At 40.2% G+C, this 16,716-nt stretch overlaps 1 protein-coding gene across 1 annotated transcript; it reads left to right on the forward strand.

Annotated features, from left to right (window-relative positions):
- Positions 1-13,963: 13,963 nt before the first annotated feature.
- Positions 13,964-14,950, forward strand: LOC114027292 (taste receptor type 2 member 39-like). The gene has a single exon (XM_027841282.1). It carries the CDS (start codon positions 13,964-13,966, stop codon positions 14,948-14,950), a length of 987 nt encoding a protein of 328 aa, XP_027697083.1.
- Positions 14,951-16,716: the final 1,766 nt, after the last annotated feature.

A 16,716-nucleotide genomic window follows, 5' to 3' on the forward strand; every position in this document is an offset into this window, starting at 1 on the left:
TACCAGAAAGAAGAACAAAACGAGTTGAAGAAGCCCCGGGAGAGACAACAAGGACGGGAGAAGAAACACAGTCAACAGAAAATTCAGAGAGAGCATAAAGAAAGACAGTCAGGATGTCTAAACTGAGTAAACTGTTTTCACTTTTTTGCGCGATCGGGACTTTGCCACAGGTTGCATCAGCTCCAGTGCCCTGGGCATCCCTGTCCAGGGCCACACTGCAGCAACAGGAGGAGGCGGGAGTGGAGAGATGGATCCTGGTAGAAGGTGCTCAGAGACAAATTCTGACGTGGGAAGAGGCTACCCCGGAGATCATCTTACAGGGTAATGCCACCCTCCTCTTCGGAGGCAGGGATATGGCACAAACACCCACAACAAAGACTTTACCCACAGCTGATTTCACCGTCAGGGGGATTCCCGTCTGCATAACGGATGTGGAATATCCAGGCGGTCTTGATAGTAACAGTCCAACCGGTCGCAAGCGCCTTTGCGCTTGGACTGGAGGATACCCCGGGGTGTGGAACCTCCAGAACTCTAATACTAATGATGATACTTTAGGACATCCCTTATACAAAGTCTTACCTTTGGTGGTATAATTTGTGAGACTGGGTACAATTATACAAGGCCCCCATTTCACCCATGCATTGCTAGCAAAGCCACCCCCTTATGGCCAAAATTCACTCGGTGTCATGCTCCCACCCCTTGTAACAACTGGGTTGCTGAAGGATACCTGAGGGACACCCTATTTAAAGACAATCGGGAGATAGTGCTCCATTCCTGGGTAGTTAAACAGACAGGTCAGCAACTGGCCGAAATGCCAGAACCGGTGTTAGTGTTCCAGGACGTTATCCACCCAGGTATATGGAAAATAGCCCTCGCTATATCCCAAAATATGACCATGAATACCACCATGTGCAAGTGCCCAAATCCTGAATCCCCGTTCCACGACCCCACTTATCAAGCCTTTCGCTCATGGTTTGGGCATGGGGGGGCCAATTTCTCTACTGTGCATAGGACAAGGGAAGGGTGTGACACCATGGGATACCGTTTCCAAGCCTCAGCCATTGCCCCTCGAGGTTTTGGATTTTTAATCTGCCCCAACTCCCAACACACCCTGACTCAGGACTCTGATGAATTGGGGGGTCCCAAGTTTCACGTATCTACCTGGAACTGCACATTGACTGATGTGATTAACCCAGGCAGCTGGACCCTGAACTCCACAGTGTACCTCCTCGGTATTCGACACCTCACACTGACAAAAGCTAAGACCCCTGCCAATTGGTTCCCCACTGCTGAAGATGCCAGGTGGGAGGAGATAGGTACAGCACTTAATTATCATCGACACAAGAGAGAATGGCTGGGGGCACTTGCGTTGGCAGCATCCATCTTCGAGGAGTTCCAGATACAGGGCTTATATAGTGGCCAGCAATTGCTTGCCTCACAAATAGAGGAGCTGGCCAATAAATTTGCCCACACCCTCCAAGTGCAGGCTGATATTGATCAGCAGCTGGAGGAGCAGATTCATAAAGTAGCATTGGCTACTCAGGACATTGGGAATGAACTTATGTGGCTGGAATTGAAACAGCAGTTGCCATGTGATGGCAGATAACGGTCCATTTGTGTAACACCCTTAAATCATAACACCACTTGTGACACCCTGTCACAAAGCATAAATAACACTCTCCCTTTCCTTTCTACTTGGTGTAATGATACCCGTGCCCTTTCCCAGATCCAGGCTACAAACTTTTCCTCTGAACTCCAGGCTTTACGGGTGTTAATTTCACTAGCACGAAACATATCTGACACTTGGCACCAGCACAAGACTGATGATATTGTTCATCGCCTTAGTGATTGGATTAAACATACCTCTTTCCCCATCCCCTCCATTGTAACCCATTGGGCATTTATAGCTCTTTTTGCATTTATACTATTATTGTTACTACCCACTATATTAGGATGTTTCTTTAAGATTCTTAGGGGTTCTATTGAGGCCCTCAAAACTGAGACATTGGTACTGAGGCCCCGTCCCCGCCCCCTCAATTAAACAAAAAGGGGGAATTGTGAGGGACTGTCTGGTGCTAGCTACTGCCAAGTGGAGATTGTGCCAACATGGGACGGGAACTGGGTATTAGGAAGTGACCGGAGCTCTTGCTCCTGAGGCAGAGGCAGTGCTGGGTGGAGTTGTGGCATACTGGGATGAGATCTGGATTCGGAGAGGTAACTGGAGCTCTCGCTCCCGAGACTGTAGCGGTGCTGGGTGGAGCTGTGACAGGCTGGGGAGGAAGCGGGGTACAGGGAAGTGGCCGGAGCACGTGCTCCTGAGGCAAGGACTGTGCCGCTTGGGAGGGGGACGGCAGAGAACGAGCTCTCTGTCTAGCCTCCTTCTTTAGGTACTACGCTGACCCCAGACGCCTCCTTCCTGTGACCAAACCTGACTTCCTGAGTCACGTATGCTCCCTAGGTGTAGCACTGACCCCAGACACCTCCCCCCCAGTATCTGGACCCGACTTCCTGCGTCACATACATTCTCCTTTGTCTATGCACTGATCCCTCACGCCTCCTTCCAAATATCTAGGTCCCACTTCCTGTGCCATGTATGCTCCCTTTGTCTGGACAGTAGCGCTGGACATCCCTTTTTGATATTTGATCCTCGACGAGTCACTGTGGGCGGGCTGAGGAGGAGGGACGAAGAAGGTACTAAAAGGAACTGCAGGGAGGGGGGGAGGAGTCGGCTTTCACTCCTGCTCGTGCGCGTGTGCCTTCTTGCCCGGCCTTGCTGTGATGATTATTGAATAAAGTTCAGGTTTTTGCACCCCCTGGTCGGCTCGTCTCTGGTAAATCCGGGTGACCCCGAAGACCGGTGAGTATGACCCTGGTTGCCTGATCTGGCTATAAGAGAGTGCGCAGTTTGGACCGGCACATGTCTCTCCACTTCCACCTCTAAATTCTCCCACTATTCTTCTGTCCAGTGCAGTCAGTCTGGCCACTTGTAAAGTCCTGATCTCCCCATCAGACAACTCTCTTCTTTTCCCCAAACTCAAACACATAAGAGGACAGTTTCCTAAGCTTGGAAAATCCTAGAAACCAAGAGGAATAATCCAGTATTAACAACCCAGAAAAGAAAATTCTTGCCACCAAAGTCTTTAGCACTATTAAGTGATTCAACATTAAAAATGAATATGGTTTTATCAGTGGAAATAACATTAAAGAAGATACATTATGGGCTGTTACCCTCATTAGAGTGTGAGCTCCCTGAGAGCAGGAATGGTCTTGCTTTTCTATTTGTAACTCTAGAACCTAGCATAGTGCTTTACACAGACTGAGAGTAAATTTTCCCCCATTTGATTATCATAAAATCATAGAACAACAGAACTAGAAAACTTAGAGTTCATTTGCCCCAATTCCCTCATTTTACATATGAGAAAATTCTGTCCTCCTGAGAGTAAATAATTTATGCAACCTCCCACAGAAAGTGAATGGCAAAGTTAGAACTTTAACCCAGGTCTCCTGTTCTTTCAAGGAATGATCTGTATACTTCCCAATTCAGTAAGCTTTTATTGACAGTTCTGCCTAGCACCCATTTTCTCACACACAACCTCAGGCAAATCAAACATTTGTTGCCTCTATGACCACTCCTGCTTTGGCAAGACACTTGGTGCCTTATGCAAATGAACGAGATAAGTGGCTATATCTTGGCCAGCAAAAGGCAATATTGACAAGTAATATCGACAATACTGACAAATAATTGACAAGTAACTGCAAAATATGCTAAAACATTCAAAAGTTAGTCACCAATCTTATGGATTTAAGAGTATTTATTAATACAAAAAGAAGTACTGCAAACTCAAAGAAATTATATATGATTGTCAGTAAGCCCCTTTTCCATTTGAATTCTTTAGCCAGCTTCGTTAGGTAATATACTTTGCATGAATCAAGAGGGGGAACAAGTCATTTTGAACACAGTCTGAGTTAGATAAAGGTTAGCTATTTTGATAAACTAGAATTTCCTTCCAAATGCTAGCAATTACCTAAGATGGCTTTAGAGGCCTAGTATATTCCCAAATACATAAAGAAACTATGATTTCATCATTACAAAAAATTCTCAGTGTGGTAACTCCCTCTACCAGTCCATATAACAGTCTTATCCCAGCATGACAAGGATAAAATTCATCTAAAAGATGGGTTATTGTATCAAAAAACAATGAAAGTAATGTGTACTTTCTCAGATACAACCTAGCCCACACTCTTCCTCTTAATCAATTATATCCTCATCTCACTGTCCATCTATAGTGATGGTCTAGTTCAACATGTCATCCAACCAACTGCATGTCATAATCTGGGCAACACATATTTTCTATCCACTTGATTTTTCCTACATGGATTGCTTAGTCAATTTCTTTTGAGTAAACATCCACCTAACTGAGCATACCCTATAATGTTTTGGGCCCTAGTAGAATCACCCCACTGTCATCCACAAAAAGGAGCAGCTGGAGGATTTTACTATCTATAGGGAATCCCTCTTCCATTTGGATGATACACTATCCATTCTCCATAACAGTGGTAAATACTTTCAGGAATCATACATTTCCCTATATGATATTATGCTGAACATTGATATAAGATCATTAACAAACTCAGCTGAGTGTCTGTGGTATCTGTGTCTATCAAGGAATATTACAGAATCTTAATATATTATAGGAGACACTTTGTTGGAAGAGAACTTTTAAGATTTTGCACCTTGTGTTTAGCCCTAAGAACCTAAGCCCTATAAAACACCTTAATATTTATAAACATGAGTTAAATAGCATATTATGATCTTCATATCACAGCTGAGGAAAATGAGGCACAGAGCAGTCACAGATTTGCCCAGGATCATACAACTTATAAGTGACAGTGTTGGGACTTGAACTTAGATTTTGTTTCTAAAACCAGGCCCGTACCTCTTACACCAAGAGGCCTATCACTAAAAGGCCAAAAGCATGACCTGTAAAATGTTTTATTTGGAGATACATATGAGATGTAAGAAGTGAAAATTTGCATTATTTAGTTTACATTATCATTTGCATCTGGATTTGGCACAACTGAAAAAATGAGGAACTCTGTGTCTCCAGTTTTTGATTCAAGCTGTTGGAAAGGCAGAAAGTCTGGCTATTATGCAACAGAAGAAGGAGAGCCACAAGGAAAGAAACATTTCCTTGTGCCACTTCAAAACAAACAAATGTCACTAATAGAAGATGAGGCAGTAGGAAAAGAATCTCCTCATTGTCTTTTGCCAGAATCCAGAGAACAATCTTGGCATTATGGCAGCTCAAAGACTCTGAGAATCTTCCATTTGGAAGGGACCTGAGAGGTTATCTAATACAGTCTCTACTCAAAGTATGAATTCCATATACAGCGTCCTCTAAAAGTAATCAAACAGCCTCCATATGAAGACACCTAATGATGGAAAACTATCTACCTTTCAAGGGAAACCATTCTACTTCTAAAGATCTCCTTGTATGGAGTCACAATCTGCTTTCCTTCAATTTCTACTCATTACTCCTTGTTTACTCTTTTATTAGAGGGAACAGCAAAAGAAATGGTAGTGATATTAAAAAGGATGCCAATAAAACATTTTAAAAACCAATGACCTCATCTTGAGTAAATTCAGTATCCCATGATCCTTCCCAATATATTGTTTTATTTTGTTGTTATCAATGTGAATTTGAAGATAGGGTTTCCTTTCAGTAAATCACTAGGTTAACAAGGACTTATTAAGCACCTACTATGTGCCAAGCATTGTGTTAAGTGCTGGGAATATAAAGAAAGGCAAAAGATAGTGCTACTCTCACAATCTAATGGAGAAGACAACATGAAAACAATTATGTACAAATAAGATAGATAAAGGACAAACTGGGTATAATCAGTGGAAGGAAGGCAGTAACATTAAGAGATATCAGTAAAGGCTTCTCATAGAAAGAGGGATTTTAGCTGGGATTTGAAGGAAGCCACAGAAGCCTAAAAGTAGTAATGAAAAGAGAGGGTTTTGAGGCATGGGGGAAAGTCAGTGAAAATGCCTAGTCAGAAGAAGTGTCTTGTGCAAGGAGCGGCCAAGAGGCCAGTGTCACCGGATCTCAGGGTGTACAGGGGTGAGTAAGGTGTAATAACACTGGAAGTATGGGAAGGGGTCAGGTTGTGAAGAGCTTTGAATGCCATATAGAGAATTTTGTATTTTATCTCTCTGAAGAAAGTTCAGTGGCTTATACAATAATTATCATTCTGCCAAGCTGCCCAGCTTGACATCTTCTAGGTCATGAAGCTTATATCCTCAATTTCATTCCTCTCACTGAAGCAAAGTGTCTCTGGTCACCTTATTCAAAATGATTGAGTCAATTGTGGGCTTACCTATCTAGTATTGTTTTAGTTTGGGTTTTTTTTTTACTTCTACTTATCACCTTCTAAATATCCCTTCTAAATCATAACATGAGATGACCCTGAAATGTCACTACAAAAGGTAACAAAAATGAAAGCAGGAAACATGAATTTCTTGGCCTTCTTTGAATTTCGAATGATCCTAGAATGGTAGGAGAGCTATAAAAAGGATGCCATGTGATCACTCAAAGATCTGAGGTATATCACTATCTCTGCCATGAACAAGCTATATGACTGGGGTCAACCATTTCTCCTCTTTCAGTCTCAATTTCTTTACCTGCAGAGCATGTAAACATGTGCTTGCGTGTATAAATTGAGCCCATGTAAAATGAGGTATGGAGCTGAATTATACATGTGGCAAGGTGGTGGGAGAACTCCCTTCTACTGACTAGCTATAGTCAATTAACCTCAGTGCCCTCAACAGCTGGGGCATCAATGCCCTAAGCTGAAATGGCTGCAAGTCCTCAGCACCCTTAATGACAAATTCCCTAGCCATCTAGCTAAGGTTTTTGCATTAATGACTCAGGTTCTCCACATTTATGGGTCTAAGGATGATGATACATGTACTTTTTCTTTGTCCTATGGGGAAATCCAGGAGTCTTTTCTACCCCCCACCTCCTCAGTTCAAACTAATAAGGAATTGAGTCAATCGTTTCTTTAAAATAAAGGTAAAACCTACTCTTCCCTTCCCACCTCAACTCCCTCTAAGTAGAGAAAAGTATCTTTCTCCTTAAGGAGAAAAGGAACTCCTTCTCCCTAACTCCTCCCACTGTTATCATTAGCCACATAAGTCAGAATTGGCAAGTGCCATATTTTTGTAGGGAATAATTAAGATAGATGGGAATTGAAAAGGTTATGACCAAAGTAATTAAAGTGTGAGCACTAGCCAAATTTTTACTGGCACCCTGGGAGAAACTGATCCTTCTGTCTCTTCCCCCTATACTAACTGGAAAGAAGCATGTTGAGTAATATATCAGGGAATTAGTGACTTTGAGCTAAAGCCTTTAAGAAGCAGAAGGAAGAAGTGGGGCCCAGGTGGTACTTTGCAGTACCTCACTAACACACGAGCAGCCGCTGATAATCTTTGGGTTATTCTCTGTTAGCTCCCCCTCTCCAATTTCTGCGTCAGCAACCCATAATAGTCCTAGTGCATAGGGCTTAATGGCTGGGGGAGGAGGTAGAAGCCAGAGAGGGCTTCCAATGCTATGTTGTGCCCCTCCCACACCTCTGCCATGCCTTGCATTTCTGCATGAACATGCATGTCTAAATAAATCTCTCTCATTTGCCTACTCTCTCCTCCTTCCTACAAGTCTATGGACCCTTTTCTTGGGATGCCATTCAGATTTAGAAGTTAACTCCTGGGAAAAGAAGGACATGTTCTGTGGTCACTGACAAGCAGAAATACTGATCAAATTCTCTGAATTCTCTCTCTTCCACAGGGAATCCCACTCTTAATCTCATCCCCCAAATCCTTTCTGCCAAGACTACTCCCCCAGGCCAATCCCAAGGACCTCAAAAAAGGCAAAATACATCCTCCTCCTCCTCATTCTATGGCTACTGCCTTCTATCTCCCATAAGACCTTTCAAGGATCAGATCACAGCAGACCCTCAAACTTGAAGATTTAGGTCAACAGCATCTACCCAGTAAGATATTCTCCTCCTAGAAGTCTCTATTTCTTGTGGGCATAGGCAAATCAGGTTACATCTTTAAAATAACTAGGTGACCTTTAAGATCCCTTGCAACTCTTAACAGTCCATGAGTCTGAAATTCTAATAATTTTTGCTGCTCCATCTTCCTTGCCTCTGCAGATGCTCCCAGAAGTCAGTAAGCTTTACTACTGGCTGCAGAGACTCCAGCAGAGAGCGACTGCGACATTCTCTTTGAATCTGCGATGTCCTTTCTTTGACCACAATTTCCCTTTACAAGTCAGTTACCATTGTGCTTCTCTCTTATAACAGAAATAACCCTGTTCTTGGAGTCAAAATTCGGGTTAATAACTCTGCCAGAAAATAGTTGTGTGACTCTGGAGAGCTCATTTCATCTTTCAACTTATTTTCCTTGTTTGTAAAATAAGGGAGACCTAGACTGAACGGTCTTAAAGATGCCAACAATTTCTGATACTCTAGGGTTCTTTCATATATACTTTTAAAATTATTTTTTCAATTCATAAAAATTGATTTCCTCTTCCTCCCATACCCACTATCGGAGAAAAGAAAAAAGAAAAAAGAAAACCCAAAACTAAATCTGCCCTCACTCTTACTCCCTCCTCTTTCTCTTCTCCTTGTTCTCTCCTGTTCACCTGTTAAATTTAATGTGTTTCTACTCTAAACTCTTCGTGTCTGTGCGTCTTGCCTTTCTTTGATCAATTCAGATGAAAGTAAGGTTTTGGTTCTGCTAGCTCCCCCAACCTCTCCTCATTTGTATAAATTTCTACTTGTACCCCAATTACATGAGAGAATAAGCCTCCCCCAGTCCTTCCTCCCCTTTTCTTCTCTGGTCATCCCTTTTTTTCTCTCTTTCCTTTGTTCTAATACCATTAAGAAGAAAAAGAAAAAGAAAAAAATCATTCCTAGGCTCTCCGTCTTATTTGAGTCCTATGACTATTGGTGACATCAGGGTTCTGAGGATATCCATACCATCCCTCCTCATCAGAATGTAATACTTCATCCTTGTAAAGTCCCTTCCGATTGCTCATTTGTATGAGCCTTTTTTTTTACTCTAGTGTTTATATTTCAAATTTTTTTACCCAGTTCTATCTTTTCACCAGGAATGCTTTGCAGTTTTCTATTTCATTAAAGAGCCATTTGATTTTGCAGGATTAAAATTTAATTTGCTAGGTAATTTATTCTTGCTTGCAAGCCTGTCTTTTGACGTATGGAATAGCATATTTCATGCTCTCTGTTTCTTTTTGGTAATTTATTGGTAACTACAAAACCTTGTGTGATCTTGATTATGATTCATCAGTAGTTAAATACTTTATTTCTGGTTTCCTGCAAACTCTTTTCTGACCTGGAAGCTCTAGATTTTGGCTATGACATTCCTAGGAGCTTTTATTTTGGGGTTTCTTTCAGGAGGTAATAGGTTCTTTTTATTTTCATTTTTCCCTCTGGTTTTAATATATCTGTACAGTTTTATTTTAAGATTTCCTGAAAAATATTATCTAGGCTCTTTTTATTGGTGATAGCTTTTAGATATACTTAAATTATCTCTCCTTGTTCTATTTCCCAGGTCAGCTATTTATGATATACAATACCTTTCATTTTCTCCCCTTTTTTCAATCTTTTTAAAAAACATTTCTTGTTAGCTGATAGATTAATTAATTTTTATTTAGTCAATTATAATTTCAGGGAGCCTATTACTTGGGTTAGATCTTATAACTCTTGGGATAAGGTATTAATTTTCTTTTTCTAGTTTTTTTCTGTCTTTTTTCTAAATCTCTCATTTCCTTTATAATTTTTCCAATATTATTTTCATTTCATTTATAATATTTTAATTCATTTTATTTTTGAAAGAAACACTAATTGATCTTGTGGGCAAGTAGTATTTATCTTTGAGGCTTAGCTTGCAGGTATTCGGTAACTATTCCTAGATTTTCCAATCATTACACAGTCTGGCACGCTTCTTAAATCTTTTGTTCAAGCAGTAGTTATTTGGGAAAGAAGGTATCTACTGCTTCCTCCTTCTCCTTAATCTTGGCTCCATACATTCTTCTTAATAAGAAGACTATTGTTTTACTCTTCCTTGCTAAACCTTCATCTCCTTGTCTGCAAAATGGAGATTAATTGTGAGACTTGTGCTACCAAAGTTCTTCACAAGGTCACTGTGAAAAAAAAAATCTTTGTGAATTGTAAAGTACAATAGAAAAGTGAGCTTTGATTATTACTATTATCATGATTCATTTATTCACTGCCTATTATCCTTCAGGATGGGCCAAATTCTCTCTCTCTTTTTTTTTTTTTGGAACCCTAGATCAAGTAGCTCATCAGGCAGGCTCTGTCCAAACCCATCACCTTTGGGGAAAGTGGCGGAACTCAAATTGTGCCCAACTTAGGTAACTCTATTTGAATAGCTCTTGTGTTTTTCATTTTTCTTCTCTGCACCTTCTGAGCCCCAGGGTACAGCTTGAAGAAAGGACACTAAAGCCTGGACAGAAAAAGCAGTGTAGAAGAGCTCATCTTCTTCTCTCATCTGTTACTATCCATATCACCTATCTATGCCATTCTTTGTCTTTCTCAGTTTGTCTCTGTCTTTGTGTCTGTCTATCTGACTCTCCCCCATCTCCCTTTCTACATCTCTACCCTCTACCTTCATCCTTCCATCTCTCTCCTTATTTTTATTTCCTTTCTTCATCTCTTTTGATTTCAATTCACTCACTCTCAGTAAATCCTCTGACTCTATACTCACCCCTGCAACTGAATACAAGGAAATCTATAGGTAGAGAGTAGAAAGAGATATTAAAAACCAAAAAGCCAAACCTCAATAAAAGATTATAAAAAGTGAATGTTGAAAATTCTCTTTACATGTAATTGGAAGAAAATAAAATGCTATTTATGAATTGAAAAGAAGAAACAAAGACAAAAAAACTACTAAATGAAGCTTTTTTTCTTTACTGCTATCTCTAATTCCCTTCCCTAAGCTGTCATTCAGATTAATTCTTGAGTACACAGGGAAATGTTTTGTGGTCATTCACAATCAGGAATATAGACTAAATTTTCCAAATCTTCTCCCCCTCCCTAGGTCAGCCTACCCAAAACCCTATCCCCAAAAATACTCTTTACTTAGATCACTCCTTTTAGAGTCCAAAGCTTGGACCAGTTCCAAGGATCTCAAAAATCAAGGGAAAGGAGGAGTTACAGCTTACTCATCTGTCTGGCTGAAATGAATGATTCTTTGACCTGTCAGTTAAATCAAAATGATTGAACCAGTTATCGATTTGAATCTTAACAAAGAAGCCAGTGATTTTGTTCAAAATGTTTGGAAACTGAACAGAGATCAGTGCAATTAAGGGAAGAATATTTAACTTCATGTTCTATGATTTGATGGAGTATTTAATTTTTCATTCTCCTGTCGTGTTTCAGATGTTGATACCCCCCAATAGCATAGAAAAGATACATTTGTTTTGGGATTTACACACACACACACACACACACACACACACACACATACACATACACACACACTTTTCCACAAACACATTTTCTACCTGTTACCTCAGAGCCTGCCTCCTTGAAAACATGACATCATTAGTACACTGGCTTAATGGAGCGGACACATTTCCTAAAATCATAGATTTCAAGCTGGAAAAGGATATTAGAGGTCATTTCATCCAACCCCCTCATTTCAGAGGTAAAGAAAGTGAGGTCCCAAAAAGGCAATATGACTTGTCCAAGGTCACACAAATTAAGTGGCAAAGTGGAACTCAAAACTCAGATCTCTACTCCTGCTTGTCAGTGATCAAAGAACATATCCCTCTCCTCCCAGGATTTAAACTTTTAAACCTGAATGACAGTGCATGGAAAGGGGCCAGAGACTCATAGAAAGGAGGGGAGAATAAGCAAGAGAGAGGTTTCTTTAGGCATGCATGTTCATACTGAAGTTTAGGACACGATAGGGGTATGAGAGAGCATGATTATTGGTGCCCTTTTCTGATCTCTCCCTCCCCCATTCACTCCTGTGCACCACCACCGTTGTGGGTTGCTGATGCAGAAATTAGAGAAAGGGAGCTACCGGAGAACAGGTCAAATGACTCATGTCATGCTAACCCTGGCAGTTAATTTATCTTTCTAGCCTGTCTCCTTACTTGGAGATCACTCTAAGGGCCTCTTTTATGACCTAGTTGCCCCATTTGCCCTGATAATAAAAGCACACTGGACCAGAAGTCATAGGCCTGAGTCTGCTTATTAGGTGTGTGATATTGGACACATGATTTAACCTCCCAGTAGTACTTCAGTTTCCCCAACTATAAAATGGGAATACTAACAGGACCTATGACTTCACTGGTATAAGAAACTCCAACTAAGGAAATTCCCTGGTGAATGGGAATGTTGATTGACAATCAGAATCTTAGTGGAGTTAAAAGGGATGTCCTAAACCTATATAAGATAGAAGGATTAATGCAGGTAGAATTGAGTTTAAAGATACTTGAAGTCTCTAAATACCTGAATGGATGTCTATATTCCAAAAAATCTTAGCCCTTGAAGACCAAGATCTTGATTAGTGACAGCCTTCTTTTCTCTTAAAGAAAGAAAGCTGGGGCAGCTAGGTGGTGCAGTGGATAGAGCTCTAGCCTTGGAGTCAGGAGGACCTGAGTTCAAATCCAGCTTCAGACACTTGACACTCACTAGCTGTGTGACCCTGGGCAAGTCACTTAACCCCAATTGCCTCACCAAACAAAAGCAAAAAAAAAAAGCAAGCTGCTTTTCTCTTCTTAAAAGAATTGGTCTGAAACAGTGATGGCAGAGCCCATTCCTCCTCTTATGACAAAGAGACAGAATCTCATCTAAGGACTTCAAATGAAGCCTGGTAAATAGCAGCAAATAAAGGTAAGCCATAGCAAAGACATCATGCAATGTATAGTGGGGATCAGCAGCTATACCATACCCTGTTGGGAGTAGGCCAAGAAGACAAAGGCAGCACAATGACATCAGAAGAAAAATGGGCAACCCTGAAGACTCAGTAGTATGAGCTGACCCTTCACATGTATCCTCTGGTCACATGTTCCCTAATTTGTGACCTTACCTGCATGTACCAACTCTGCATAGTTTGCCTAGCTTGTGCTTCCTACGAATGATCTGTATGTGTGTCCACTTATCCCAGTGATCAAATGTGCCCTAGAATAATGGGAGAATTTCAATTTCTATTTTTCTTACTATGCTATTTCATTAAATGACTTGATTTCAATTAATTATGCCCATTGGTTGGCTTTCAGTGGGCACTCAAGAGCTATGGTTTTGAATACAGAACTACAGAATACTACTGGTACCTTTTCATAGCTTTTCAAGGGGAATTTTAGTGTAAATCAGGGTGACCCCAGATGCTGTGCAAAACACTTTACAAACCTAAAATGTCATATGATTATCATTATGATATGCAAAAGACATATTTAAGTCTAAGCTTTAAAAGTCCAAACTGTTGGTTATGAAAGAAATTCTTCTACTCTGGATCTTCTACGAGAGTTGTTAATGTCTACTTTTTTAAGCAATTCTCTGTAGTCACAGATTAGAAATGATGACTTAGGTAATGAATTAGTTCCTGAGACCACCAAAGGACAATGATCTCAAGGCAGTATCATTCAATTTGAAAGAAGACAGTAAGATCCCCTGGCTGGTCCAGTGTCAACATGTCTTAAAATAGAGAGATGCCTAGGAATCAAATCCTTCGATCATTTGCATCTCTGGGCTCAGAGCTAAGATCCTGAAATAAACAAATCATGTTGATTTAGAAACGCTCCACCAACTGCTTCCTATAAGATAAATTCTGGGTGCTACTAGGGATCTGCCAGTCAGGTGCCTGAACAACATATTTCCCCCAGAAATAGAAGACTTGTAGCTGATGATGATGGAAACTTGCAGCTCCCCAGAAGACAAACCATCAATGTTTGTTATCATCATATCTTTCACAATTCCAGGAATGGAGTGCATCATTGGCATTATTGGAAATAGTTTCATTATGGTTACAAATGGGGCTGAGTGGGTGCAAAACAGAAAGTTCTCCACAAGTGGTAGGATTTTGTTTTTCCTCAGTTCATCTAGAATTGCTCTCCAGAGTTGCATGATGATGGAAAGCTTTGCATCTTTAATATTCCCATCCTTTTACAAAGAAGATACTGTCTATGATACATTCAAAGTCATTTTCATGTTCTTGACTTTTTGCAGCCTCTGGTTTGCTACTTGGCTCAACATCTTCTACTTTGTAAAGATTGCCAATTTCAACCACCCTCTGTTCCTCAGGCTAAAGTGGAGAATCACTAGACTAATGCCTTGGCTACTGTGGTCATCAGTGTTCATTTCCTTCTGTTACAGTGTCCTTTTTTCCCAACAGATATATAATACATCCTGCAATCACTCAATCCCTGACCCATTCTCCAACTCCACAAAGAAGAAATACATCATCAATACCAATGTGATCAACTTGGCTATTATCTACAATGTGGGAATGTTCATTCCTCTCATCCTGTTCATGCTTGCAGCCATCCTGTTGATTATCTCTCTCAAGAGACATACCCTACAGATGGAAAGCAATACCACAGGCTCCAGGAATCCCAGCATGGAGGCTCACATAGGGGCCATCAAATCTATAAGCTCTTTCCTCATTCTCTACATTTTTAATTTTGTTGCTTTGCTCCTCTACATGTCTAATGTTTTTGATGATGACAGTTTCTGGATTGTATTCTGCAAAATCATTATAGCTGCCTACCCCTCTGGTCACTCAGTATTATTAATTTTGGGCAATCCCAAGCTAAGAAATACCTGGGGAAGGTTTCAGCACCAGATTTGTTCTTGCTATTTTTCCTCATGTAGCTGGACCCTGTCAGGAAAGTGAAGATGAATTTTTCACCTAAGACTCTGGGTTTTCATCCTAGAGCCGCTTGCTTTCTGGGACACCATTCGGAGTCATCACTTGCATTGTTTTCTTTTGCCTCTCCCTTTCCCTGCTATAGTTTAAGACAGGCTTTGGAACTTGACTTTTTGTTTCCTCTTTCCCACAACACTGCAGTGGCCCCTCTCCTACAAGTGAAGGTATGAATTATTTAATGGAGGATATCCTCACCAGGAAGGTTATATTAAATATAATAATCAAATTATGATTAGTCATTTTAATGAGCACAAACAGAGGTGATGTATTTTATCTCTATTCTGTAAAGGGACCACTTATAAATAGAAAGGCTTAAAAATGGGGCTAGGCTGTGTACCTGTCCTATTTGTCTGTGCAGAACAATCCCTATATTTGTTGTCCTTTCTTTTCTACTAAATGCACATATAGGGTTCCCATAATGTGATTTTGTAACTAGAGATTTAGTCATGTAAAACAGAAAGGTACATTGATCTACTCTACATTAGATTCAAATACCATTCAGATGTGGTTTTTCCTATCACATACATTTTTCCTGATTAACACAAAATTACATAAGAAAGCAAAAATAAAATGATAAAGTCAGGAAATCCCAAGAACATTGCGAGTTTGGACTTTGCCTCATGCAATTCCTCTCATCTCAGTACTAAGTGACTTCTATAACTTGTATAAATGGTGTTTTGTACTGACTGAAGATAGATTGGAAAAGGGAAGAAAATCCAGTTCTTCCCATGGTCTTGGAGGATAAAACTGGAAGGACAGGGGTTGTAATTGAAAGCTATATGACTTGAAAAGACAGTACAAAGAAATTCCTTCTGGTGCAGGGACAGTACAAAACAATCCCACCTAAGCTAGGTGGCTTATTAGGTAGCTAAGTAGCATAATAGATATAATGTCAAATATGGAGTCAGGGATTTGAGTTTGAATCATGTCTCAGTCACTTACTAGCTCTGTGACCTTGAGCAAGTCAATTAACTTGCCTCATTTTCCTCATTTGTAAAATTGAGATAATAATAGCACCTACCCTATAGAATCATTGTGAGATCAAATGAGATACCATATGTAAAGCACTTTGTAAACCTTAAAAGCATCAATATTAATGCTACCTGTTATTGTTATGCATACCTATTACTAACAGGTTGGGACTATTCATGTACTCAGAAGAAATCATTATAACCATGACAGTGGGTGGGTATTTTCACATGGCAGGGGTGTGCTGGAGCCAGCTCTAACCAGCTTGTTAAATTGTTAAATTTTCAGTACAAGCGTTTACACCTCAGAAATCGGTAATTACTATAAATCAGGCTTGATTTGTTGCTTTGTTGATTGTCTAGATTTAATAAAGTGTTAATAATACAGATTAAACTTAAAGGTGGTATATACATTTCCCCACCCAGAAAGCTCTGTTGTTAAACATTTCTTAGCACACCCCTCTATTGCTCTATAAACATCGCTTGAGCTCAACACGAATATAACAGAAGGCTCAGAGAATCAGATCATAACTAGATTGGAGACCTAGTGACTCTAGAAGAAGAACAACAACAACAACAACAATGGAAGCTGGGGTATACAAAGATTATATTAAATGTATTCCTACCTTCATGTAGCTTCCAATCTAGCATGAAAGTGGAGGGGACATAGTAACATACATAAATAACTATAATTCAAAATAATACAAATGGCATGAGTTAGATGTCAACAATAATATTAACTGATATTTAATTAGTACAAAGTGC

This window comes from Vombatus ursinus, unplaced genomic scaffold, assembly GCF_900497805.2.
Source record: "Vombatus ursinus unplaced genomic scaffold, bare-nosed wombat genome assembly UNPS02014858.1, whole genome shotgun sequence".
NCBI classification, from domain to species: domain Eukaryota; kingdom Metazoa; phylum Chordata; class Mammalia; order Diprotodontia; family Vombatidae; genus Vombatus; species Vombatus ursinus.